The sequence below is a fragment of the Sapajus apella genome, unplaced genomic scaffold, assembly GCF_009761245.1.
Source record: "Sapajus apella isolate SASKATOON/1434 unplaced genomic scaffold, GSC_monkey_1.0 scaffold9, whole genome shotgun sequence".
In the NCBI taxonomy this organism is placed as follows: domain Eukaryota; kingdom Metazoa; phylum Chordata; class Mammalia; order Primates; family Cebidae; genus Sapajus; species Sapajus apella.
The window spans coordinates 20,542,497-20,569,139 of NW_022436949.1; the positions used below are offsets into that span (position 1 = coordinate 20,542,497).

The 26,643-nt window shown below is 37.9% G+C and overlaps 1 protein-coding gene across 7 annotated transcripts in view; it reads right to left on the bottom strand.

Moving 5' to 3' along the window:
- Nucleotides 1-26,643, bottom strand: part of KLF12 (Kruppel like factor 12) — a 636,627-nt gene that overhangs the window by 155,516 nt on the left and 454,468 nt on the right. For all 7 annotated transcript variants that reach the window (XM_032277276.1, XM_032277275.1, XM_032277274.1 and 4 more), the window contains one exon: nucleotides 11,471-12,017. In XM_032277276.1, the coding sequence (XP_032133167.1) occupies nucleotides 11,471-11,990 (520 nt within the window). In that variant the 5' untranslated portion in view covers nucleotides 11,991-12,017. The remainder of the gene's footprint in view (nucleotides 1-11,470; nucleotides 12,018-26,643) is intronic.

Sequence of the window (26,643 nt, forward strand, 5' to 3'; positions counted from 1 at the left end):
CCATGTTCAAGTGATTCCCGTGCCTCAGCCTCCTGAGTAGCTCAGATTACAAGGCCTATGCCACCATGCCCGGCTAACTTTTGTACTTTTAGTAAAGATGAGGTTTCATCATTTTGGCCAAGCTGGTCTCAAACTCTTGACCTCAAGTGATCTGCCCACCTCAACCTCCCAAAGTGCTGAAATTATTGTCATGAACCTGCCACGCCTGGCCCATTTTAATTTTATTTTCTCTCTATGACATTCTAGGGGATTGGTATCCTTGCTCGGTGAGTTCACCTCTCAGCAGAACTTCCTAGTAGCACACAAGTTGGCATACATATGCTTCTATTTAGCCAACAAACCTAATTCACAGTTTTAAAAAACACTATGTACATGTACACAGAACGCAGCATTTTTATTTCCATTGAATAGAGTCACATACAAATAGACATGATGGGAAGTGTGATAAGTGAGTCGAAGTTAAGCCTTTTTTTAGGGGGGGGCCCAAATTAAATACAGTCCTAAAAAATATTTCGTACACTTGAGCTCTAAAAATAAAGTAGATAACGTAGGTCTTAAATTCAGGTTTGAGTTTTACTTAAAAGGGTCATATTCACCACACTGTATTACAATACTAAACTAGCTGGGAAAAATCCAGGGGCATGGTAGAAAAAATAATCAGATTGTAGTTCCTTTCAGTTCATGGCGTTCTAAAATTCTGCCACTAGATGGCAATACAAAGACTGTCATTTTCATTACAGGTCTCATGGTTCCATAATACAGGACTTTTCGTAAAGGTGATTTGGTTGACATGAAAGAGAAAAATCAACTCAGAAAAAGAATGGTGAGGAGTGGAGGGAGACAGAGAAAAACAACTGAGAAAAGGAAGAAGATAGAAAAATGGAGGGAAAGTGAGAGAATAGAAGGTGTTAGAACTGAGGAGCGTACTTTGAAAGGGAGGTGCAGTAAGGGCAAGGAAAAGAGAAGGGGCTGAGTGAAAGAGGGGAGATCCAGTGGAGTTTCTCTGAAACTGTTTGGACAGAAACCACAGTAAGAAATATGTATATCAGCATGATCAGTGCACATGCACCACATTACGCCTGCCCACAGTACCACATTGGCATATATGTAAACAAGTTAAAAAATTTCATGGAATAAACCTTATTTGGGTGACACTCTAAGAGATTTCTCAATCTACTCCATTCTATTTCATTTCTTTAAAACCACTCATTGTGAACTACTGAACTGATTTCCAACCGAAAATGACCCATAGTGTGATCATCATTTTGGTCTATTGTACACTAGAGCTGACTTTTAACAAGAATTTCTCCAAGTGCCATAGCTAGGACTAAGAGATATTCCTGGGCATGTAAATTGCCCATAAAACATTTGTTGAATAAATGAACTAATTATTAAAAGAAAAAACGATGGTAAGGCTGCCTGGTTGTGAAAAACACATACAATTGGCCAATGATCAAAGCAGCATTTCCCCTACATAAAGGTGGGTGGAGAAAGAACTGAGTATGTGATCATCACCCTGTAAATTGGTAGCTCTTTTTCATTTATTAGATAGAAGGACAAGTATCAATTAGTTGTTTTCTAAAGAATACAAAGCAGAATACCCAGTTAATCAAATTCCCCATTAACAAAGGAACATAGGCAGAGTGAAAGAGCTGAGAAAATAGTAACATAGTCTGGAACAGAAAAATAATTATTAAGGGAGAAAGAAAAAAACAGGAAACAGAAAGCACAGCCACAGAGTTGTAAATTATTAAAAAGTCAATTTAAAACTGCTGGTAATGATTCTAAGACCAAGTTTCCTTCTTGGATCCTACATTCTTCCTTCTTTCATTTGTTTCTACTAATGAAAAAGTATCTATTTACTAAATATGTTTTTATATATGTATATATTTCTTACTGTGAGTATAGATGCCAAAATAGCATCAAAAGAATTCTACAAATACTTGCAATCTACTACGTAGAATAAGAATTCCCTTGTAGCATAAGAACACTTGTACTATATGAAATTAGAAGCATATTTAATAAGAAAATTATTCCAGGATAGAACAAAATTTTTTTTTTAAATAGAGCTATTCACAAGGGAAGTAAAAGATATTACACATCAAAATCCAATAGGTAATAATTCAATGTACTAAATATTATTAGAGAAAACTTTTCAAGTTTGGTGAAAACATAAGTATGTAGATTACATGAGAATACTAGCAAAATATAATTTAAGCATAAAAATATTTCTTTAATCTGCACATGTAACCCAGAGCCTAAGGTACAATAACAATAAAAATTAAAAAAAATAAAAAAAATATTTCTTTAAACATAAACTAGGTCTTTTTAGTATAGGAGAAACTTGACCTAACAAATAAAATAGTGTGCCAGGTTCCCTTATTCAGTAGCGCCTAATATTACTTTATAATGAAATGAAAACAAAGCCCATTTTGTTAACCTCTTCTTGCTTTAGCTACTCTCTTTATATCTACTTCCTTAAGTTAACATCTACCTTTTAAAAGAAACGTCCTAGGCATCCAGGCCTTCTCTTCTTCCTCCGCTTTTCTCCTTTGGACTTTTATTTACTATTAAATGCAAGGAGGCGAGGGGAGCTAATCAAACTCATTTCTGGGCATTTTACAGTCTAAGAGGAGCTTAGAGTTTTCTCTTCTCTGCTAATTCTCTGAGAACAACACAGGCAGTTTCTGTCTCCTCCATGTACCAGTTATCATCATTGAATCTTAGATCTATCCCAGTCTATGCCAGATGAAGCAGTGGAATTGACAGATTGTAGGCATTTCAGATAAATAAGAGCATAAGAATCCAATTTTTTGATGGAATCTATTCAACCTCTTGTGCATGCCCAGAAGTGGAAAAAAATGCAGAGAAGTTTCTACTTCTTGTTGAAAATCAGGTAAAAACAAACCACAAATCATGAGTGTATCTGTAGGAAAAAAAGGTTTTGAACTTAGAGTAAAAATTCGATTTTTCAAAAACATGAGCTGCCTGCCTTTCTCTCACTATTTAACAAGTTCCTATCTTTGTTTTGCCATAAGAGTAAACACTGAAGTCTTATCAAAGCCTGTATTTAATCATCATAAACTAAAAATCATCACTATTCCAGTCCCATTGCCTAATAAGCAACATTAAAAAAGTAAAGACCATAAGTAACAGGATAATTTGTTGATAAAAATCAAATTCTGAATTGAAGTATTAACCTACGGCTAGTAGTCACCATACTTAAGAGGAAATAGTGCCAGGCGTGGTGGCTCATGCCTGTAATCCTAGCACTCTGGGAGGCCGAGGTGTGTGGATCACAAGATCAAGAGATCAAGACCATCCTAGCCAACATGGTGAAACCCTGTCTCTATTAAAAAATACAAAAATTAGCTGGGCGTGGTGGCACACACCTGTAGCCCCAGCTACTCTACTCAAGAGGCTGAGGCAGGAGAATCGCTTAAACTTGGGAGGTGGAGGTTGCAGTGAGCCGAGATCGTGCCACTGCACTGAGAGTAAATAGAATCAATTCATCAAGGGAAGCAAAGATAACTTTACACATAATCATAGGTCAGCTGCCTAGGACTATTCTGTCCTACGGACAGATGACTCCAGGATTCCACCAAATGATGAACAAAAGCGGACAGTCACATGAAAGGTGGACAGAAGAAGTGAGTCTGTGACATGAACGAAGTCTATAACAACTGGGTGCAGGAAGGATTCATGACCTGAAACAAAGACATCAACAGTGAGAAAGCTGATGACAGAAGAAAATTAGTGAGACAAAGAGACCTGAAATGGGAAGTTCCATGGGAGTAAACTCCAGTTTCATCAATGGGACAGAATCTAAGGTCATGATGCCCATTGAGCTTTGCAGCAATCTCTGTAATGACTATATTTCCTTTCACAAATATAACCAGCCTGAGACTAAAAATACACTTGTGGCTTCTTTCTGTAGGCTGCTGAGAAAAGCAACAGCCTGTAGGAAGAAAACGGGGTGTATTTCAAATGAGTCCACAGCCACATCCCTTTGAAACTCCTGAATGGATGCTATGAAAATAACACATTTGTGGAGGATTCTTCACCGTGTGTCTGCATCTAAATATAGTAAGAAAGCAGCATTCTTTAAAAGGAGGAGACCAAAGAAACTGCACACCCAAATCGGATTGGTTTCTTAACAGCAGTATCAACATGCCCTTCTCAGGTATTTTGGGAAAAAGTACTTCATACTCAAGGATCTAATCACATGATTATTTCAAGAAGAAATAATGCACTTATGACCTATCATAAGTTATTTTTCAAGTATGACACTATTCCAATAAAAGTCTTAATGTAATAAATATGTTTTCTAAAATGCTGGTAGACTCTGCTGCTGGTGTTAAATTTGCATGAAACAAAATGTGGCTGGGTAGGAAACCAGAGCAGGGTCCTTTTCCTTCAAGCAATCTATTTTATTACTGTCCTGTGAACATTTCATTGCTTTTGTGTGGCTAAGGAAAAGACAGAAATGTGGGGAAAGGGGAGAAATAACAGCGTATCTACATAAGTTAATAAAGAAGAAAGGGAGAGAGGTTAGGAAAGAAAATTCGGCAAAGTAAAATACCCATCTGGCTGTACAAGGCTTCTGCAAGCCCTGATGGTTTCAAAGCCACTAATAAATCAGGTCCTTGCTCAAGTCTCACTCCCAGGCATCAAGGTTACTATTCCTCTACCAACATGGAGAAGGGCTGGCTCAGGTACGGAATGGAGGAGAAGCATCCTTTTGTTTTTTACTCCCTGGATCTTTAATTGGATCATCACAGACTGGCTATGACGTTAACTCTTTTTTTGAGATGGGATCTGGCTCTGTCACTCAGGGTGGAGTGCAGTGGTGTGATCTCAGCTCACTACAACCTTTACATCCTGGGCTCAAGTGATCTTCCCACCTCAGCCTCCCAAGTACCTGGGATCACAGACGCTTACCACGCCTGGCTAATTTTTTTTTTTTTTTAAATTTTTGGTAGAGACAGGGTTTCGCCATGTTGCCCAGGCTCATCTTGTACTCCTGAGCTCAAGCAATCTGCCGGCATCGGCCTCCCAAAGTGCTGGGATTACAGGCATGAGCCACCACGTCTGGCTGACATTACCTTTTATGTATCTTGAATTTCCAATATGTAATATCTATTAATGTTTAAATGTAAAAAATGCCCCTTAAGGACAAAATGATTATTTTGGACTCAGTTTATTTTCAGTTACTATGTACATTCCACTAGACAATGAAGGAAAAAATGTTGATCTTATGTTTATATAATTTCTGGTATCATTTTTGTAATTATCAACAGAACTCAAATTTTACTTTTATTTTTATTTGTTTGCTAATAATCCAGTAGAGAGTTGGAAATGGATGATTCTAGAGCAGGAAGAATTATAGAAGTCCTTAATTGCATGTTATTGCTTATATTGTACTGTAGACATACTGCATCTTGCAGTAATTAATCTGAATTCTAAAGCCAGGTTATTATGTTGACAAAATTGTTAGGAAAAGATACACAATGAAAATGAAAGGAAATGCGAAAAACAAAACAAACAAACAAACAAAAACCAGAAGATAATGACGTAGGATTATTCTTGATGGCATATAAACTTGCTATACTATCTCCCTTTTTTTAAAACCCCTCCCTTGAGAACCTGAATGCCTCTCCAGCTCTCATTCCATTTCTCTATAACTCTTTAAAGCAAAACTACTCCAAAGAGCTATCTAGACTTTCAATCTCCTCTTCCCCACCGCCCATCTGAACATAAACTTACCTCAGGCCGTCTTTTCTCTCCACCATTCCACCCGCACACTGCCCGTAAGTGTCAATGACGAACACTCCCTGGCCAAGTCCACACTATTCAGTCCTCATTTTACTTGGTCCCTGAGCAGCACTGGACACCACTGGAAAGTGGCTCTGGAAAACATTCCCACCTGCATTCTCTCTAACACTCCTCCACTCTCGTGAACAGATGGGTCTCCGTGCTGACTGCGGCATCCCTCTTCACTTTCTAACCCCATCATGCTAAAGTGCCCAGTCTTCCACACTTCTCCTTCTCCATTTGGATCTCCTGAGATGATCTCTAGTGGTTCCCAAATTTTATTTCTCCAAATTTGTCTCCTCTTTCCTCTGAGCTCCAGGCTCACTCTCCAACTACCATCTCAAGCTCTCTCTATTCAAATGTGGAACGGGCATATCAAATTTAATACGTTCTCTTCTCAACTCCACTTTGGTCATCTTGGTAGAGAACAATAGCTCAGCCAAATCCTGGACTTCATCCTAACTTCCTCTCCTTCCCTCATATCCCACCATCCAAACCACACTGCAGCAGTCCCCCCTGCCCCCCCGGCTAGTTCTTCCTAGTTCTGCTCCTTCCCCATATTCTTCACATCATGCAGTGGCTCAATGATTTTTGTAAAAGGTAAAACAGATCATGTCACCCTCCTGCACATTCTGATTCCAGTGGCTTCCCAACATATTTAAAACAAAACCAAAGACTGCACAGCATTGCCTTGGAAATCTACCAGATCCTTCATTTCCCCCTACCCAAGCCTTTCTAGTTCCACCAGCCTCCTAGAAGCTCCTCCTCACAAAGGCCATACTCACTCATGCCTCAGAGTTCTTTGAACCTGCAGTTCTCTTTGTGCAAAGGTCTTCCCCCAGCTCTTCCTGGCATAGCTTACTTCTCAGAGAGGCCTTCCTTGCTTATACCGAATACTGTGCCTTCTCCTATTAACTTTCCATCTTCCTTATCATGCCTTATTTTTCTTCACAGCACTTACACCACCTGATAGTCATGAACTGTCTCTACACTACTAAAATGTAAGGTCCCTGATAGTAGGGACTTGCTCATTTTGGGACACTAATTCCTAGAAATGTGGTTGGTATGAAGTAAATGCATACTGCATATTGGAAGGAAGGAGCATCCTAAACACACCTGCTCTTCCATCAAGGCAAAGCCAACAATGAACTAAGAACAACTTTGCCTGTCATCTGTCTTGACCCTCTATGCCAGGGGTGTCCAATCTTTGGCTTCCCTGGGCCACATTGGAAGAAGAAAAATTATCTTGGGCCATACTTAAAACACACCAACACTAATGATAGCTGATGAGTTAAAAAAGGTTGCCAAAAAGTCTCATAACGTTTTAAGAAAGTTTACAGATTTGTGTTGGGCCTCATTCAAGCAGTCCTGGATTGCATGCAGCACACAGCTGCGGGTTGGACAAGCTTGCTGAAAGCTTTTCTGCTATTAAATATCTGTAAAAGCTAAGGAATGCCTCCCAGGTTATGTGCCACAAACTTACCCAAGAAGGATTGAAAGTTTTTTGTGAGGTCAAATAATCCCTTTAGGGCCCGGTTTATAAATACCATGTCTCAGATCCCATAGTATAGGTTGGTGCAAGAGTAACTGCAGTTTTTTGCCATTCCACTGACCAAAAAATGCAATTACTTTTGCACCAACCTAATAATACAGTAACAAAACTCTCGTCTCTGTGGAGAGCCCTGCACTTCCCAGTACCACCACTGTGGGGGGCTACCTGCAGCTTATCCTTTGGTGTCATATGGAAAAAAGTCTTCCTCAGGACATTTTCTGACGTCCTCCCTCTTATAGCTCAATTCTAAATTATGTTTGTTTAATATACTTTTTAGAACATCATCCATTTTTCTTCGTATCACATATTACATCCAATGCCCACTAGAGATGTCTGGGTGTTCTGTGCTAGCTGACAATCTGCCACTGCTTTAGATCACTATTCTTTACATACTTGGAAAGGCTGAGGTTTTGCCTCACTAGAAGTCATTTTCACACTTCTCAGGAAGGATTTTTTAAAAAAAAGTCTTTTCATGCCATTCTGTCCTTAGTCAAGTATCCCTGGTGGGAGTTTCACCCCACCCTTCCCTAAACCCTCCCCATCCCCTGAGCACCACAGTAAGTGCAGGTCTTCTTAGAACATGACATCCTACATGAAAATACTTTGGTCAAATACAGCTTTCCCTATTTGCGATTATAATTAAAGCCATTCCACTGGGCAACTCCCTGGCTGGTCTATTTTTAGTCCACCTCTGTCCACAATTATCAGCTATTTGTTTCTATGATTATCTTGTGGAGTGTCAGTAGCTCTCATTACACTGTAAGCACTATGAGACAGAAACAACATCTGCTTTGTCCAACACTGTATCTTTGGTGTCAATAAAATGCCTGATAATGATAGACGAATAATAACAGCTGAAAGGAGAAATGATTCTGACAGGACACGTGAGCTTAGACACAGACATGCGCCTTCACAGTCCTTCATGTAATGTGACATGTAGGGTAATCTATTTCTCCATCAGAGACCAGATACGCTATACCAACTTTAAAAGTAACTAGCCAGTGCAATGATCTATATTTAAGTGTTACATTTTGTATTTTTATTATTAGTGTTTTGAAAATTCAACTTCCCTACTGTATTTTCCTTTGCTCATCCATACCAAAAATACACATCTTAAGTAGGAAGGGAAATGGGGGCTCCCTTTATTCTCAGCCTTCATTGTTGGCTCACTGCCCAGCTGCATATGTCCAAAACAAAGAATTGAGGAATTACTGAAATGCCCTTTCTTTTATTCATTCTGTGAGGTAGGCAGGCTTCCTCTTCTAGACAGTTTTACTATTACCTAATTAATCAGTTACGCAATAAAAAAAACTTATAAAATGCTATAGCAACATTTGTAGAATATGGTGATTATAAAAACTTAGTATAAACTAATAAAAATAGAAAATATGGGATGTCCTCAGATAATTTCTCATGTCAAACTCTCATCCCTTATAATTTGTCATAGTAAAAACTTTGAGAAACAGTTCCATACCAATGTCTTGAGGCAGTTTTGCTTTTTAAAATTCAACAAGTTTTTGTTCCTCCATATTTGTTTTTATCAAAAAGAGAAAACTTTTTTTTAATATTATTGATTTTGATATTTTTTGGGAGAGATAATAAGTAATTTCAAGCATTTATTGATAATTAATTGATGCTAGACATTTATATGTTCTTAATTTTCCCAATAATTTTCTAGGCTAGATCATGTTATTATCCCCATTTAATCACTAATATAAATGAAGAATTAATGAGATTAAATGACTTTCCCATTTACACAGCTGTCAGTGACAGAGCTAGGGTTCTAATGCATACATCCTTGATCCAAAATCCCATGTTCCTAATGACCATAGCACAGTCCACAGGATTTATGCTTTAAATTTTTTTTACCCAGGCTGGAGTGCAATGGCATGATCTCGGCTCACCATAACCTCCGCCTCATGGTTTCAAGCAATTCTCCTGCCTCAGCCTCCCAAGTAGCTGGGACTACAGGCGTGCGCCACCATGCCCAGGTAATTTTTGTATTTTTAGTAGAGACTGGGTTTCACCATGCTGCCCAGGATGGTCTCAATCTCTTGACCTCATGATCCACCCGCCTTGTCCTCCCAAAGTGCTGGGATTATAGGCGTGAGCCACCACGCCTGGCTGCTTTAAATTTTTGTTATTGATATGAGAAAACTGCTGAGTAACGAATGCTGCATGAAACAAACATATTCATGTAGAGATCAAATTATAGCATGAGTCTTAAAATTTCTGCTGCAATAATTCCTTTTCCAGAAAATTAAATTTTAGCAATATACTTTATATATTATACTTTTAAAATAAAAATCCCACAAAACGATCATGGCAAACAAAAAAAAATATCACTTTTGTTTCTTTCATTAGTGAATCAACATTGTATGAAAGGTCATGAGCAGCATTAATATCTTTATCAACTTTACAATAAAGCAATTTTTATCTTACACAAAGATTGGGTTCAATTGTGTACACATACACACATATATAAAATAATATGCAAGTTTGCATGTTTTGCTAAATTTTAATTCCTAATTCTTAAAAAAATTACCATCTTACTTCTAAATTGTAAAAGAAAATAAATATCTGATTTGGCCTGCAGTTATTACTATTCAAATTTAATTGGTTCAGTTCAATCAGATGTGTCAGCAATATCAAAGAGGGTCTGGCTCCCTAATTCCTCTTTTTCCTCCACCTTTTCACTAGAGGATGGTGGGACTAGCTCCTGGCCCAATAGAGAACAAAAGAAAGAAATTACCAGGTAAGCAAGGAGTGTCTGCATCTCAAGTTTGCAGTCTAAAGTGCCTGGATGCTCTGAATCATCAGATTTTAACTTGGTTAAACTGGGAAGGTGAAAGTTATTTCATGTGCGGTGAAAAAACTCACTGCAGATAAAACAATATCTTGCTAATGATGAATGCACAATTTTGTAATTCATATCTGCAAAAATTTCTGTAAGTTCACAATCAAATGTTACTTCTATGTATTTATTCCCACCTTATACAAGAACCAAAACAACCACATTTACTAGCATTTTATGAGGAGGCAGTGTTTTCTGTACTCATCGATCATATTTTAATTACAGGCCTCAGTAGTAATACAGTGTCAAAGCAAAAAGTAATATAACATGAATTTTAATCCATCATTACTTCTAGGCTCTGAAGAAAAAATACATACATATGTATTTACTTTAAAAGGGAATGAGTCACTGATTATGGGCATTTTGCATTTCTATTGAGGGCTGGCTTTTTTTTTAGATTCATAGGTAGTAAAGAAAGAAAAGACAGCATGATGCCACTATAATTCGTTCTAGTAAAATTTGGGGAAAAAAAGAACTTAAAAGTAGAAAATAACTTCATGATCAGCGGCATAACTATCAAATCTAATTAAATAACTAGTGATTATTACATATAGTCAAGTGACAAAGTATCTTCTTGCCTTTTAGACCCTGGAAGGGAATATTAATATTGCATCTTGAAATATTTCCACTATATTGAGTCATCCTGTTCCTTAAAATGACTTCGCCTTATAAGTTAATAACACAAGCTACATGATACTATTACAGTCAAACACCTGACTTTAGAATTATTTTAATGGCAAGTTAATTTACAGGTTACTCAAAAGTGAATGATTAGATTCCAGGCATTGCCAACTTCACAACATTTTATATTATCACCACCTAAATAAATTCCAACTAAACAACAAAGAAATATCCTGATTTACTTAAAAAATTTACACTTTATAATCTATAATCTATATCTCATAAGCAATCATGTTTAACCATAGATTGCCCTTTCCAACTGAGCACTTAAAGATGAGCATTTAAAAGCAAGTATTATTTTGCAAACTTAGATGTCTGAATTCTGACCTTATGTGACCTATGGTAAATAAAAATACGCTAAGCAAAATTGGCATACAGTTACATAAACATAGGGTGAGTTCCCACTAAACTGCTCTCCTTGAAAACTGAACAGCTACTGTCTCTCTGCATTGCTCTACACAGAAATTCTTTAGATGTAGGGTTTGCATACAATGCAAAAATGTTCAATGTAAAAAAATGAAGTGACCTCTAGTGCTGAAATCAATCAAGACTTTGTTCATGCCTCTTACCTTTGCCATGGCCTCTCCCATCCTCCAAAAGCGGCACGACAATAGTGTTGTTCACATTTCCAGGTGACCTTACAGCTGTGTAGACAACAGGCACCGACTGTACCACCACGGGGATGCGGTGAACATGACTCAGTTTGTTAGACTGTAAATTCATGGGACTTGAAGGCGGTACAGGATGGATAATGTGCAAAAACTGCTGGCCTCCAACACCAGATGCAGAGGCAACAAGGGGACCTGGAGTTAATACTGTTGACGAAGATGACGCTGAAGATACTGATGTGATAACGGTTGGGGATGAGGCTAGACGACTAGAAGACGATGAGGAGGTTGAAGTTGAAGAAGGTGAGGAGGCAGACGCTGTCATGGAAACTGGGGAGGATGAAACGGCAGTAGGGGACGTCCTGGCTTTGTTTATTGACAAGTCCACTGGCTCAGTTTGTGTTTGGAAGTGATCTACTGATAACGAGTCCTCCGGGGGCTCCCCTTTCACATTATTTAGCAACAGGGGAACGGCTTCCATATCGGGATAGTTGTGGACGTTTGGAGACTGTGGGGAGAAAAATGGAACATATATTTATCTTTGTTTATCACACATTGTATTGATGCATGGCTTACCACTTGAATGTTTATAAACTTTTCTCTTATTTTTATGGGACATTTATTCATTCCCCAAATATGTGAAGGACTGCTCAGTGACAGTCACTGTGATTAAAACTGAGGGCACAAAAGTACAACACAGAAGACAAGGCCTCTACCATAAAGACATTTTCATTCTATTGCAACAGACAAATACTATGAAATCAGTGCTCAATGCGGGAGAAAAGAGGCCACAGGAATCTCTAGGACTCTAACCCTTACTCAACACTATCACAATACGGAAACAGGCCACCTGGCAACAATAGTGGGAAAACCCACTATGACATTTCTATGTTCATACTTGGTGCAAGAGTTACCATACCAGATTCAGAATATTCTGCACATTAAAAAAGGGCATAAAGTTCTTCACCCTCCAACACCTGATCACTAATGTATTGAATGGAAGTCATTTCTAATAAGTAGCTAATCGACAACGCATGAAAAAATTTTTCTCAAAATAACATACACAACTACAAGTGACATTTTAGGAAATAACTTAAGAAAAATATTCTGAAAATTTTAATTTGTCTATAAATTTTCATTTAATTTGAAATAATGATAATATTGTTAAAGTTCACCTGCATCCTTTTAAGTTTTAATGAGCAAAATTTGGTAATAATAGACTCCAAGATTTGTGATCAGCATGCTGTTTATTATTTGGCATGAATATAAGTTTACATCTATATATATATATGTATATATATTCATTCACTAATTTAACAAACATTTATTAAATGTCTGCTTACAAGTCCCCAAATGGCACAAGAGTACTATTGGCAGTGTCAGTCTAGCTTAAAAAGACAGAATTAGACTATACTGATTATTTTGGTTTTATCTGTTTGACCAGATTAACATAGACATTATTTTTCTATTATATGAGGAACAAAAACTTTTTTTCACATTTTCAGAATAATACCTAAAATGATATTAAATTGGTTCATTTTGATTCTCATTTAAGAAAAGATTTTGGTTTGCTATTCCCCCTAAAACTTCAGCATACATTAAAAATAAACAAAATATGCTTCTTAAAGCCTTTTTAAAATAGAATATAAATTACAGCTCCATTCAAAACAGAAAATAGGAGTGCAAGGGCATTTCACTCAGCAACTGAGAAAATAAAAGAAAATACTTAAGTAATGGTCCAAGATCAGCTAAAATGGGAAATGGGTTGACGTTTGCATACTTTTTTTCCTTTTTCTTAGCTGACTTGGTTACTTACCTACAAAAACATATGAATTAGAAACAAAGTGAATCATCTAAAATATCTACTGTATGAAATTCTAAATGACAAGATTTTCAGTTTATGTGCTAACATTGAGATATAAATTTTTTTACTCTTCTCAAAGACATTTAAAAAGCAAATAAAAGAGGTGTGGGTCGAATAGGAACAGCTAATAAAAGAGAAGGCCGAATAGGAACAGCTCCGGTCCGCAGGTCTCAGTGAGATCAATGCAGAGGATGGGTGATTTCTGCATTTCCAACTGAGGTACCTGGCCTATCTCACTGGGACTGGTTAGAGAGTGGGTGCAGCCCATGGAGGGCGAGCCAAAGCAGGGTGGGGTGTTGCCTCACCCAGGAAGTGCAAGGGATTGGGGAACTCCCTCCCCTAGCCAAGGGAAGCAGTGAGGGACAGTTCCGTGAGGAAGAGTGCATTCTGGCCCTATGCTTTTCCCATGATATTTGCAACCCACAGACCAGGAGATTCCCTTGGGTGCCTACACTAGCAGGGCCCTGGATTTCAAGCCCAAAACTGGACAGCCATTTGGGCAGACACCAAGCTAGCTGCAGTTTTTTTTTTTTCATACCTCAATGGCGCCTGGAACAACAGCGAGACAGAATTGTAAAAGGGGGCTGAAGCCAGGGAGCCAAGTTCTAGCTCCATGGATCCCACCCCCATGGAGCCCAGCAAGCTAACATCCACTAGCTTGAAATTCTCACTTCCAGAACAGCAGTCTGAAGTCAACCCGGGATCTCAAGCTTGGAGTGGGGAGAGGTGTCTGCCATTACTGAGGCTTGAGTAGGCGGTTTTCCCTCAGTGTAAACAAAGCCACTGGGAAGTTCAAACTGGGTAGAGCCCACCACAGCTCGGCAAAGCTGCTGTAATCAGATTGCCTCTCTAGATTTCTCCTCTCTGGACAGAGCATCTCTGAAAAAAAAGGCAGCAGCCCCAGTGAGGGGCTTACAGATAAAACTCCCATCTCCCTGGGACAGGGCATCAGGAGGAAGGGATGGCTATGGACACAATTTCAGCAGACTTAAATGTCCCTGCCTGCTGACTCTGAAGACAGCAGTGGATCTCCCAGCACAATGCCTGAGCTCCGCTAACGGACAGACTGTCTCCTCAAGTGGGTCCCTGACCTGCATGCCTCCTGACTGGGAGACACGTTCCAGTAGGGGTCAACAGACACCTCATACAAGAGAGCTTCAGCTGTCATCTGGTGAATGCCCCTCTGGGATGAAGCTTCCAGAGGAAGAAACAGGCAGCAATCTTTGCTGTTCTGCAGCCTCTGCTGTTGATACCCAGGCAAACAGGGTCTGGAGTGGACCTCCAGCAAACTCCCGCAGACCTGCAGCAGAAGAACCTGACTGTTAGAAGGAAAACTAACAAACAGGAACAGCATCAACATCAAGAGGACATCCACTGAGAGACGCCATCCGAAGGTCACCAACATCAAAGACCAAAGGGAGATAAATCCACGAAGATGAAGAAAAACTAGTGCAAAAAGGCTGAAAATTGCAGAAACCAGAATGCCTCTTCTGCTCCAAAGGATCACAACTCCTCGTCAGCAAGGGAATAAAACTGGACAGAGAATGAGTTTGACAAATTGACATAAGTAGGCTTCACAAGGTGGATAATAACAATCTCCTCCGAGCTAAAGAAGCATGCTCTAGCCCAAAGCAAGGAAGGCAAGAACCTTGAAAAAAGGCTAGAGGAATTGCTAACTAGAATAACCATTTTAGAGAGGAACTTACATGATCTGATGGAGCTGAAAAACACAGCATGAGAACTTCATGAAGCATACACAAATATCAATACGTGAATCAATCAAGTGGAAGAAAGGATATCAGAGACTGAAGATCAACTTAATGAAATAAAGCATGAAGACAAGGTTAGAAAAACAGGAATGAAAAGGAATGAACAAATATAGGACTATGTGAAACGACCTAATCTACATTTGATTAGTGTACCCGAAAGTGATGGGGAGAATGGAACCAAGTTGGAAAACACTCTTCAGAATATTATCCAGGAGAACTTCCCCAACCTAGCAAGACAGGCCAACATTCAAATTCAGGAAATACAGAGAACGCCACAAAGATACTCCTAGAGAAGAACGACTCCAAGACACAAAAAGTCATCAGATTCATCAAGGTTGAAGTGAAGGAAAAAATGTTAAGGGCAGTCAGACAGAAAGGCTGAGTTACCCGCAGAAATTTCAGCAGATCTCTCCGCAGAAACCCTACAAGCCAACAGAGAATGGGCGGCACGGGGGCAGGGGGGGCAATGTTTAACATTTTTAAAGAAAATAATTTTCAGTCAAGAATTTCATATACAGCCAACCTAAGCTTCATAAGCAAAGGAGAAATAAAATACCTGACTTCAAAGCATACTACAAAGCTACGGTAACCAAAACAGCACGGTACTGGTACCAAAACAGATATATAGACCAACAGAACAGAACAAAGGCCTCAGAAATAATGCCACACATCTACAACCATCTGATCTTTGACAAACCTGACAAAAATGAATAATGGGGAAAGGATTCCGTATTTAATAAATGGTGTTGGGAAAACTGGCTAGTCATATGCAGAAAACTGAAACTGGACCCCTTCTTTACACCTTATATAGAAATTAACTCAAGATGGATTGAAGACTTAAATGTAAGATCTAAAACCATAAAAACCCTAGAAGAAAACCTAGGTAATGCCATTCAGGACATAGACATGGGCAAAGACTGCATGATTAAAACATCAAAAGCAATGGCAAGAAAAGCCAAAATGGACAAATGGGATCTAATTAAACTAAAGAGCTTCTGTACAGCAAAAGAAACTATCATCAGAGTGAACAGGCAAACGACAGAATGGGAGAAAATTTTTGCGATCTATCAATCTGACAAAGGGCTAATATCCAGAATCTACAAAGAATTTAAACAAATTTACAAGAAAAAAAGCAAAAAAACCCATCAAAAAGTGGGTGAAGGATATGAACAGATATTTCTCAAAAAGAAGACATTTATGCGGCCAACAAACATATGAAAGAAAGCTCATCATCACTGGTCATTAGAGAAATGCAAATCAAAACCACAATGAGATACCATCTCGTGTTAGAATGGTGATCATTAAAAAGTCAGGAAACAAAAGATGCTGGAGAGGATGTGGAGAAGCAGAACATTTTTACACTGTGGGTGGGAGTGTAAATTAGTTCAACCACTGTGGAAGACAGGGTGGCGATTCCTCAAGGATCTAGAAAAAGAAATACCATTTGATCCAGCAATCCCATTACTGGGTGCATATCCAAAGGACTATAAATCATTCTACTATAAAGAAACATGCACACACATGTTTACTGCAGCACTGTTCACAATAGCAAAGATTTGGAACCAACCTAAATGCCCATCAATGACAGACTGGATAAAGAAAATGTGGCACATACACACCATGGAATACTATGTAGCCATAAAAAAAGATGAATTCATGTCCTTTGCAGGAACATGGATGAAGCTGGAAACCATCACTCTGAGCAAACTAACATAGAAACAGAAAACCAAACACCGCATGTTCTCACTCTTAAGTGGGAATCGAACAATGAGAACACATGGAAACAGGGAGGGGAACATCACACATTGGGGCCTATCGGGAGGGTTAGGGGCTAGGGGAGGGATAATCCGCATTAGGAGAGACACTTAATGTAGATGAAGGGTTGATGGGTGCAGCAAACCATGGCACGTTTATACTCTTGTAACAAACTTACATGTTCTGCACATGTATCCCAGAACTTAAAAGAATAATTTTAAAAAAAGGAAAGCAAGTTGCAGAAGAACAAATACAGTATGAGTCTATTTGCATAGAAAGGGATATATGAATGCATATAAATGACCCAAGAAACAGATGCATGCATACACAACTGTCCAAAAAAATGTTTCAGTGATTTTTCTGCAGACTTCAGAGGCAGAGAAACCTTCCCATCTTTGAGACAATGTGTATTGTGAAACTGATCAAGTTTTCCTTTTTGCTCTCCCTGCTGTGAAGTTCACAATTAAATCTGTAATTTCACTTTAATAACAGAAGGCTCCACTGAAACCAGTGGTTCTCAACCTTGGCTGCAAGTTATAATCACTTAGCTTTTTAAAAATCCCAATGCCCAGGCCACAGCCCATACTAAGTCAGAATCACTGAGGGCTGGGACACAGATACCCATTTTAAAAGATCCCCGAGTGATTCCAGTGTGCAGTTGCGGTGAAAATCACTTCTCCAGACTGTGTATCTGAATGCTGACTTTCCCTTGTTCAGAACTAAAAATCGCTTTATTTACATTTTCCTTGAATCTGATTTTTACTTATGTGTGTTTTCAATTTGATGTTGTGCATTTTTGTAAAGTGCTTCAAGTCCTCTCTGAAATGAGGTCTGATGTGGACAAAAATTGTAAACTTGTATTTAAACCACACACACACAAAAGAAAAAACAAACACCATAAATTGAACTACATTTACAAAAAACTATTGTCATTATCTACTCTTGTAACTAGAACAGTATTTCAGTTTCGGCATTATCATTTTATTTCTTTGTAGAAAAATGTAAAATGTTTATTAGTGTATTATACCCACATAGAAGTTCTTTGACTAGGCTGCTTTCATAAAAGATACCAACTAGTTTGCCATTAAAATAAAAAATATCAGTAAGCACATATTATTAAACACCACTAGTTTGACATTAAATGTACTCTAATAAGTTTTTTTCCTTTTACTGTATTAACGTATCAAAATTCTTATTTTGGAAACAGTGATTATTTCCACCACAATTTTTTCTCCTCCTAACTATCTACTTAGACACAATATTCCTACATAAATCTACAAACCAAGGAGTAAAGAGTACATCAATGCAGAAACATTCCATAATGTAAATGAAAGATGACTTTAATAGAAAGACAATACAGGAGGAGGAGCTGATAAATGTGCAGCTTATCTGTAAAGAGCCTGCTTGTGAGACACCAAGTTTCGCTGAGCTTTGCAAACTGCTTAGACTCCTCTAAATTATGAAGAGAAGTCTACTTTTTGTGGGTATCTTCTTAATCCCTTACTGAGGAAAATATTTACCTCTTAAGATGTTTCATAACAACATCTTGTTATAAACAACAAGATTATAGCTAATGAATAATATTAGCTTTCATAAGAAACCCGTGAAGCCAAATATTAACAACCCCTACATACTTTCAGACACTTGAGAATTACATGGCTTTTGCATGAGCTCAAACCAGAATAGGGCAAAGGCTCACAAAAATAAGGAAGAATAAAACAAACCTTGGGACCAAAGACACCTTATTTAGAACCTTTTACAAATTACACATGAATCTGTAAACATCACAGAGATAGATCCAGGTTCCTTTTTCATATGCAGCAGTTGAAATGCAGCTAGCACATTAAAAAATAATGCTTCAGCACTATAAAGAGGACAAAATCCTTCTTGTACAATTCATCTGTTTACAGTTTTGACACAGCAGCATATCCTGACAGCTGACACTAATCTCTTATACAATGATCATGGGGCAGGTAAAGTCATCCATAATTCCAGCGTGAGATTACACTGACATATTTGTAAAGCCAGAAGTACTACAAAAACATGGTCTCAAAATAGCTATGGTACATACTTTTGTTTCTCTTTTTAGGGAAGAAAAAAGACCCTAAAGTCTCAGTCCTGAAATCATCATTAGAAATTCATTTATTTACTTTTAGGAAATAGAAAATCAAAAGCATTTGTTCTGTGGCATATCCCTGTCATCCCAGCTACTCAGGAGGCTGGGGCAAGAGAATCGCTTGAACCCAGGAGGTAGAGGTTGCTGAGCCAAGATTGCATCACTGCACTCCAGCTTGGGCAATAGAGCAAGACTCCATCTTAAAAAAAAAAAAAAGGTTGGGGGAGGGAGGTGGTATTGGTTCTGAGATTTGCATCTGTAAATGTGTAGTTGTCCTGACAGGATGGGGGCACAAATAGCCTCAGGGGGAACACAGTCCAAGGAGATACAAAGGAAAAAATCCCAAATGAAAAATACAATAGTGAAAAATTAAATGAAAGAATTACACGTATTAGAGAAAGTGAGAAGAGATACTAGGTATGACACCCAGGAAATGGCCTCAAAGGGGATGAGAACACTGAAAAGAGGAGAAACAACAAAGAAAGGTCAAAAGTTTTAAGCATGAGGAAGAGACACTTCTGCAAAAAGGACAAAGAATTCCATACTAAAATTTTTCCCTTGTTTACCAACTCCTCAGTTCTTGATTCATTAATGAATTCACATGGCAGTGTCAACTAAATGGGGTTTGTTTGTTTGTTTTTAGATAAAAGCCCATCACAATCTTTGCCTGGGAGTGGTGTCTATAGCTGAATTTTTGCTGTTGATATCCCTGGTATGAAAGAACACTTACTGTACTCACACTATCATGCTAAAACACTGCTTCTAACAACAGGAAACTTGTATAAGAACACTGGATTTATGTCAAAGAGGACAGTAATTTCATTTTCCAAAAGATCATATAATATCCCTTGAAAAAGCCCACTGTAAAACATAAATTTTTATAATACATACTAAATAATTGCATCAATACATATAAAAGGCCACAAAAATAAATGCAACAATATACTTCATTAAAAACCATGTGTGTGAAAACCTAAAGATAAATATAAGAAGGATTATACCGTCACATTGTCTTTTCTCCAAAACTCTCAAAGCCAGTTTTACTCACTTTAAACCACTCAGTAAAATATTACACATAACATTCTAATGAACATGTTTTTTTGAGTGATCTGGGAATTACATTTGAGGTTTTCTAATCAGATAATGTTTTTCCTGAATAAACATCTTAAAATGTAATTTCAGCTTTTGGCATTTTGTTGAATGAATGTGAAATGAATCTAAAACCTCCTACTTGTTACTTCTCAGAGTACTAGATATGTTTCTTATGATTATCTATCGCTATCAGCTGAATCTTATTATGGTCTGTCTGTGAACAAAAAGCATTTGAAATGATGGTCATATATTTTAATCACCTGGAATTTAAAAAGAAAAAAAATATGTCTGGATACTACTCCATCTTTGGAAACTCCTACAGGGATTCTTACGTGTAGCCAGGATTGAGGAGGAATGCATAATATTCTACTAAATTCAAGATTCACATACTCTTTCCTATTTAGTAATGCCAAGGATGTTTAGAGACGGGGATGACGTACATGGGCATGCACAGGTACACACAGGATGGGCCCAGCTATCCATCTATCCATTTAGTCATCTGTCATTTAACTACATTATGCTCCATTTTACTTTTACAAACATTTGAGAAATAATTTCATGGCAATTAAAAATAATTAAAAAGTGACTTGCCTAATATTACATAGCTCATGGCTTAACTGTCACAAGAATATTTGTTTTTGTAGACTGTTGTGTGATATTATACAAAGACAATTTGATTTGGACACAAAAGGCTTGGATTCATCACCAATCCTTGTTGTGTATTAGCTGTGCAATCTGGGTATCAACACTAAAATCCTCTAGGTCTTAGCTTATCCATCTATAAAAGTGTGATGTTAATTCCAAACTCATACAACTGTTGTGAGGATTGGGTTAATAGCATTAAGCGCTTTTAAGTAATACTGAGAAAGGAGAGACAAGCAAATGAGTAGAACTTCCTCTGGTTAGAACTAAAAATTCCAAACAGAACTTAATCTATTACTAAAACGATCTCAGGAGGAACCTGACTCACTGAATGTAGCATAAGATATATTCTGACACAGAATCGTATAAATACAGTCATTGCGGAGGAATAGTGTTTACTGAACCAAATAAATACATGTTATAAAAGTAGGCGAACAAGTCATCTTTAGGGATCTCTTATGATTATTTAAAAACAATTTTCTCTTAAATGTAGATAACTACACTTTCTAGCTGAACTAGATTGGCCCACAGGAAGATCATGTTAACAGTTGACAGAATACATTTTAACTGACTAGCCTGACTTCTGATTCCACAGTATAAATAACTTGCATCAATCCACACTTCAGTGTGCATCCATTATGACAATCATATAACAAATAGATTTAAATAATTGTTTGGGGATTTTGGTCATTCTTTAGCAGTCTTATTATGAGACGAAATAGGAGCGTATGTGTTTCTTGTGTCTCAGTAGAAAATTAGTTTACATAAATTTCACTATGTGACTTAGTGATTAATTGAACATGTACCTTTTATGGGAGGTGCTTAAGGACATTTACGTTAAAAGGGAATTAAATTAATTCTATGACTCCACATTCTTTGAGCTTTTAAGTTACAATGCATTATTTTAAAGACCAGTATATTTTAGGTAAAGAGCCAAATTCCTTTGGAACATGAAGTGCATAGTAGGTACATGCCTTAGTTTTGGTGCCTGGATTTCCCTCAGTAAAGACAATTTTTTATTAGTAGTAAACAAAATGGTTTTAAGAGACGAGCACTATTCTTAAAACAAGCATCCTGCCACTCTGGCTATTTTTGCTACAAGTATAAAAGTTACCACACATCCATTTTTGAATGGAGCATGCATTTCACTTTCCTCTGTTCTTCTGTATTACTAAAAAGAGAGGCCTATTTTTCAATATTTGTCTTGCAGGAGCCCCAATGGTCATAATTTACCTTGCTTTCAGCCCAGTGATTCTTCTTCTTTACTCTACATGTTCAAGGGCAAACTCTTAAACATAAATGCCGTAAAAGTGTAAATTTATAAAACTGACAAAGAAAAAAGTAAAGCAAAGTATTCTAAAGAAAGATAAATCGTACCTCCTCTAAAAGTACAGTTGAGAGAGTAAAAGGAAAAATGTAGAAATATCCTACACTGATAACCTGGAATTTGGTTTGAATGAGTTATCTACTAGATTTCAGGGGAAGATATTTGAATAAATATTTAATTCAACTGCCTTATATCAATATGTTAATTGCTAGTTTAAGAAATGATTGATTCTAGCCAGGTGCAGTGGCTAATGTCTGTAATCCCAGCACTTTGGGAGGCTGAGGTAGGTGGATCACCTGAGGTCAGGAGTTCGAGACCAGCCTGGCCAAAATGGTGAAACCCCATCTCCACTAAAAAGACAAAAATTAGCTGGGTGTGGTGGCACACACCTGTAATCCCAGCTACTCCAGAGGCTGAGGCAGGAGAATTGCTTGAACCCAGGAGGTGGAGGTTGCAGTGAGCTGAGATCCTGCCACTGTACTCCAGCTTGGCCAACAAAGCAAGACTCCATCTCAAAAACGAAACAAAACAAAACAAATGAAAAAGGAAATGATTGATTCCTTAAGAAAATTTAAAGTCTATGCATAACATAATGTGCTCTTAGTGCTTTTATGTTTTTATGCTTTTAACATTTGAATTGAAAATGCTAACCTTTAAAACGGGTTCAATACACACATTTAAATTTATCCTAAAGTTCTGTTACTTCCTAATAGTTTTATTTTTTCATGACTTATTTCCCAGAGCTTTCATAAATCATATTATTTACCTGAAGAAAATCAGGATCTATGTTTACAGACTGCTACTCTGAAACTCTAGTTTGGCCCATGTATATTATGAGGTTAAGTTGGTGTGAGTGAGTTAGGAGGAGAGAAGGAATTTTGTTACGTATTTTAAAAATTGATAAGCAGGCCAGGTGCAGCTGTGGCCGGCAGATCACCTAGGTCAGAAGTTTGAGACCAGCCTGACCAAAATGGTGAAACTCGTCTCTACTGAAAAAATACAAAAATTAACAAGGTGCGGTGGTGGGCACAAGGCTGAGGCAGGAGAATCGCTTCAAACCGGGAGGCGGAGGTTGCAGTGAGCTGAGATGGTGCCACTGCACTCTAGCCTGGGCGACAGAGTGAGACCCTGTCTAGAAATCAAACAAAAAATCAGTAAGCAGACATTCCCAAGGATTGAAAAGATGAACAAACATTTTTAAACAGGAACATAAATGTGTTCTAGATAAATACACAAATATTTAGCAAGTAAACGATATTTTCTTTTACCATATAACTTAATTAGGGAATATTCATCACACTTGCTAGCTGGGAAGGAATATGGTGCTCAAGATGTTTTGAATTTTAAACCACTTAAATTCTACTTATATGGTCAGAAGGAGAAGCAGTATCACTGCAACAAAGGTCAGAAAAGGAAATTTAAGAAGTTGGATTAATTCCTATTATCTTACAATTGCTTTTAAACAGAATTTCACAAAGCACACAAAAATGTCTTAAAAATAAAGATGTAACTATTATAAGGTTATCTTTTCCACATGATTAGAATTTTGTTCTTTTGGTTTTAAATTAATGTTATTATTCATTGGATTATTTATAATATTAATTAAAATTTCACTATACATGCCAGAAAAACCTGTTGTATAGGCTTTTAAGGGATAAAAGGTTCATTTAAATCTTTATCCTAAATCATAATCTCACTCCAGTGCCTGAGGCAAATGCTCTGTGCTAGTTACATATTTTTAAATATGCAATAATGTTTACCATCCTCAAACAGACTAATCTCTGCTACCAGAGGGGCTCTGCTTTTGAGTCTATAAAATGTTCACCATAAACTGTTATTTCTTACAACAATATCTCACAGTTTTGAAGTATATCAAATTTTAGAGAACAAAAAGCTGACCTCCGAGTGGCTGTGACAGTCAAATGATACACTTGGAAACGCTCACTCAGGATAAGTATGTAAAGCAAAACTGTAACCTTTTTATGTAAACAAACGCATTTATGTAAACAATGGCTTTGCTTTTTGGACAACACTGTGGTTTCCTTGGGAGTATCTACGGGGGATGGTTCCAGGACCCCTCCACCAGGGATACCAAAACTATCGATGCTCAAGTCCATGATATAAAATGGCACAGTATTTGCATACAGCCTACACAAATCTCCTCATAAACTTTAAATTATCTCCAGATTACTCATAATATCTAACACAATGTAAACACAATGTAAACAGTTGTCATTTCTATTTTTTTTTTTAATTATCTCTCCAGTCCTAGAACTTTCTACCCACAGTTGGTTGAATCTGCAGATGTGAAACCCAGGGACACTGAGGGATAACTGTATATACTTGTCTTCTAATAGAAATCACTTTTAGAGTCAGCTAAACCACTAGGCCAAGGGAAGACTCACGGCGAAGCTGAGAGAAAGCTCTCTTTTCCTACCTTTCCTGGAAGCAGAGGCAGCTGCAATGGGAAACTGTCACAAGCAGAAAAGCCAGAGCTTTGAAAGGCCCCAGAACTTTTTCATGAGCAGTGGATTTACTCATTTTTCAAACTTTGTTTTAGAATCACAGGGTATATGTGCTGGTTTGTTATATGGGTGTATTATGTGACACTGAGTTTTGTGGTACAATTGATCCTATTACCAGGTAGTGAGCGCAGTACACAAACAGGCAGTTTTCCAATCCTTGGTTCCCAGCCCCGATAGTACCCAGAGTCTAATGTTGCCATCTTTGTGCTCACGTGTACTCAACGTTTAGCTCCCACTTATAAGTCAGAACACGTGATATTTGGTTTTCTGTTTCTATGTTGGTTCTCTTAGGATAATGACCTCTAACTTCATCCATGTTGCTAGAAAGGCCATGATTTTGGTTTTTATGTGTGGCTGCATAACATTCCATGGTGTATGTGTACCACATTTCCTTTATCCAGTCCACCACTGCTGGGCATCTTGGTTGATTCCACGTCTTTGCTACTGGAATAGTGCTGCAATGAATATGTGGGTGCATGTGTCTTTTTGAAAGAATGATTTCTATTCCTTTTAGTATATACCAGTAATGGGATTGCTGGGCCAAATAGTAGTCTAGCTTTTACTTGAGAAATCTCCAAACTGCTCTCCATAGTGCTTGGACTAATTTACATTCCCACCAAGAGTATATAAACATCTCACTTTCTCTGGAGTCTCTCCAAAATATGTTACTTTTTTAATTTACTTAACAAAAGCCATTCTGATTGGTGTGACATGGCATCTCATTGTGATTTTGACTAAGCAGTGGATTTAATTTCATCTCAACTCATTGCTCAATTAGTAAAACACATTCACATAAACCGACACTTAAGCCTTGGCTTTTGTCTTCCAGGGAAAGGAATACAGACTGACACAGCTGTTTCTGAGGATTCCAGAAGATGACACCATCTAATGTTGTTGTAATGGGCCCTTTTTGGACTACAACTGCCACTAGGCACATACAGGTGTATGTAATAAATGTATTTAAGTGGAGAACACATTGTACAAATCAAGCCCCCATTGCCTGTACCTGTCAAGACAGCAGCATAAGCAAAATGGTAAAAGAGCCAAGCTGGAGCCTTAGAGATGAAGGCAGGCACAGGGAGGCAGAAACGACAACTGATGTTCCCGAAAAGGGGCCATGCCCACAAGCCACAGCTTCTGCTAATCAGGTGTGAGTTACAGTGACACGAAGACCCTCAGCTCTATGTTCCTCTTGGCTGGGATGCTTATACATCAGAAATAAGAATTTTAAAATATGATCATAGTAATGCTGACAAGGATTTAGGAACACTGCCACCTATATTATGCTATAAGATGGAAGGGAAGCATTTTAAGGAATCCTGTTGAACGGTCTCAAAAGTAAATACCTTTCAACTCATACTTTTAACAAACTGGGAACTGCCATCCTCCTCTCTCTTCCTCCCACCCTCCCTCTTCCATACACACACCCAGCCACCCATTCACCTACACGCTCACCTCTTCAGCAGGAGGGAGTAACCCTATATTCAGAAACCATTTAACATCTATCCCTAACTACTCAACATTAAAAAAACAAAATAATGCTTGGAAATGGCATCCTTAAGCAAATACTCTTTAAACCAGATCAGACAAAAAAGGGCCTGGAGCAGTGACTCAGGCCTGTAATCCCAACAATTTGGGAGGCCGAGGTGGGCGATTTCTTGAGCTCAGGAGTTCAAGACCAGCCTGGTCAACATGGTGAAACCCTGTCTCTATTAAAAATACAAAAACTAGCTGGGTGTGGTGGCATGCGCCTGTAATCCAGCTACTCCAGAGGCTGAGGCATCAGAATCCTTTGAACCTGGGAGGCGGAGGTTGAAGTGAGCCGAGATCACACCACCGCAATCCAACCTGGGCAGGAGAGTCGGACCCTGGCTCAAAAAATAACGTAATAAAATAAAATAAATATTTAAAAAAAGGAGTCAAGGAAAGTTAAGACAGATTTAGTCATGATTCCCATAGAATGATTTCACAATTTCAAGTGCTGGAACACCAGAAGCAGCTTTCTAAAGACAGTCTTTATCTTTGAAAGATTACATATATAGCA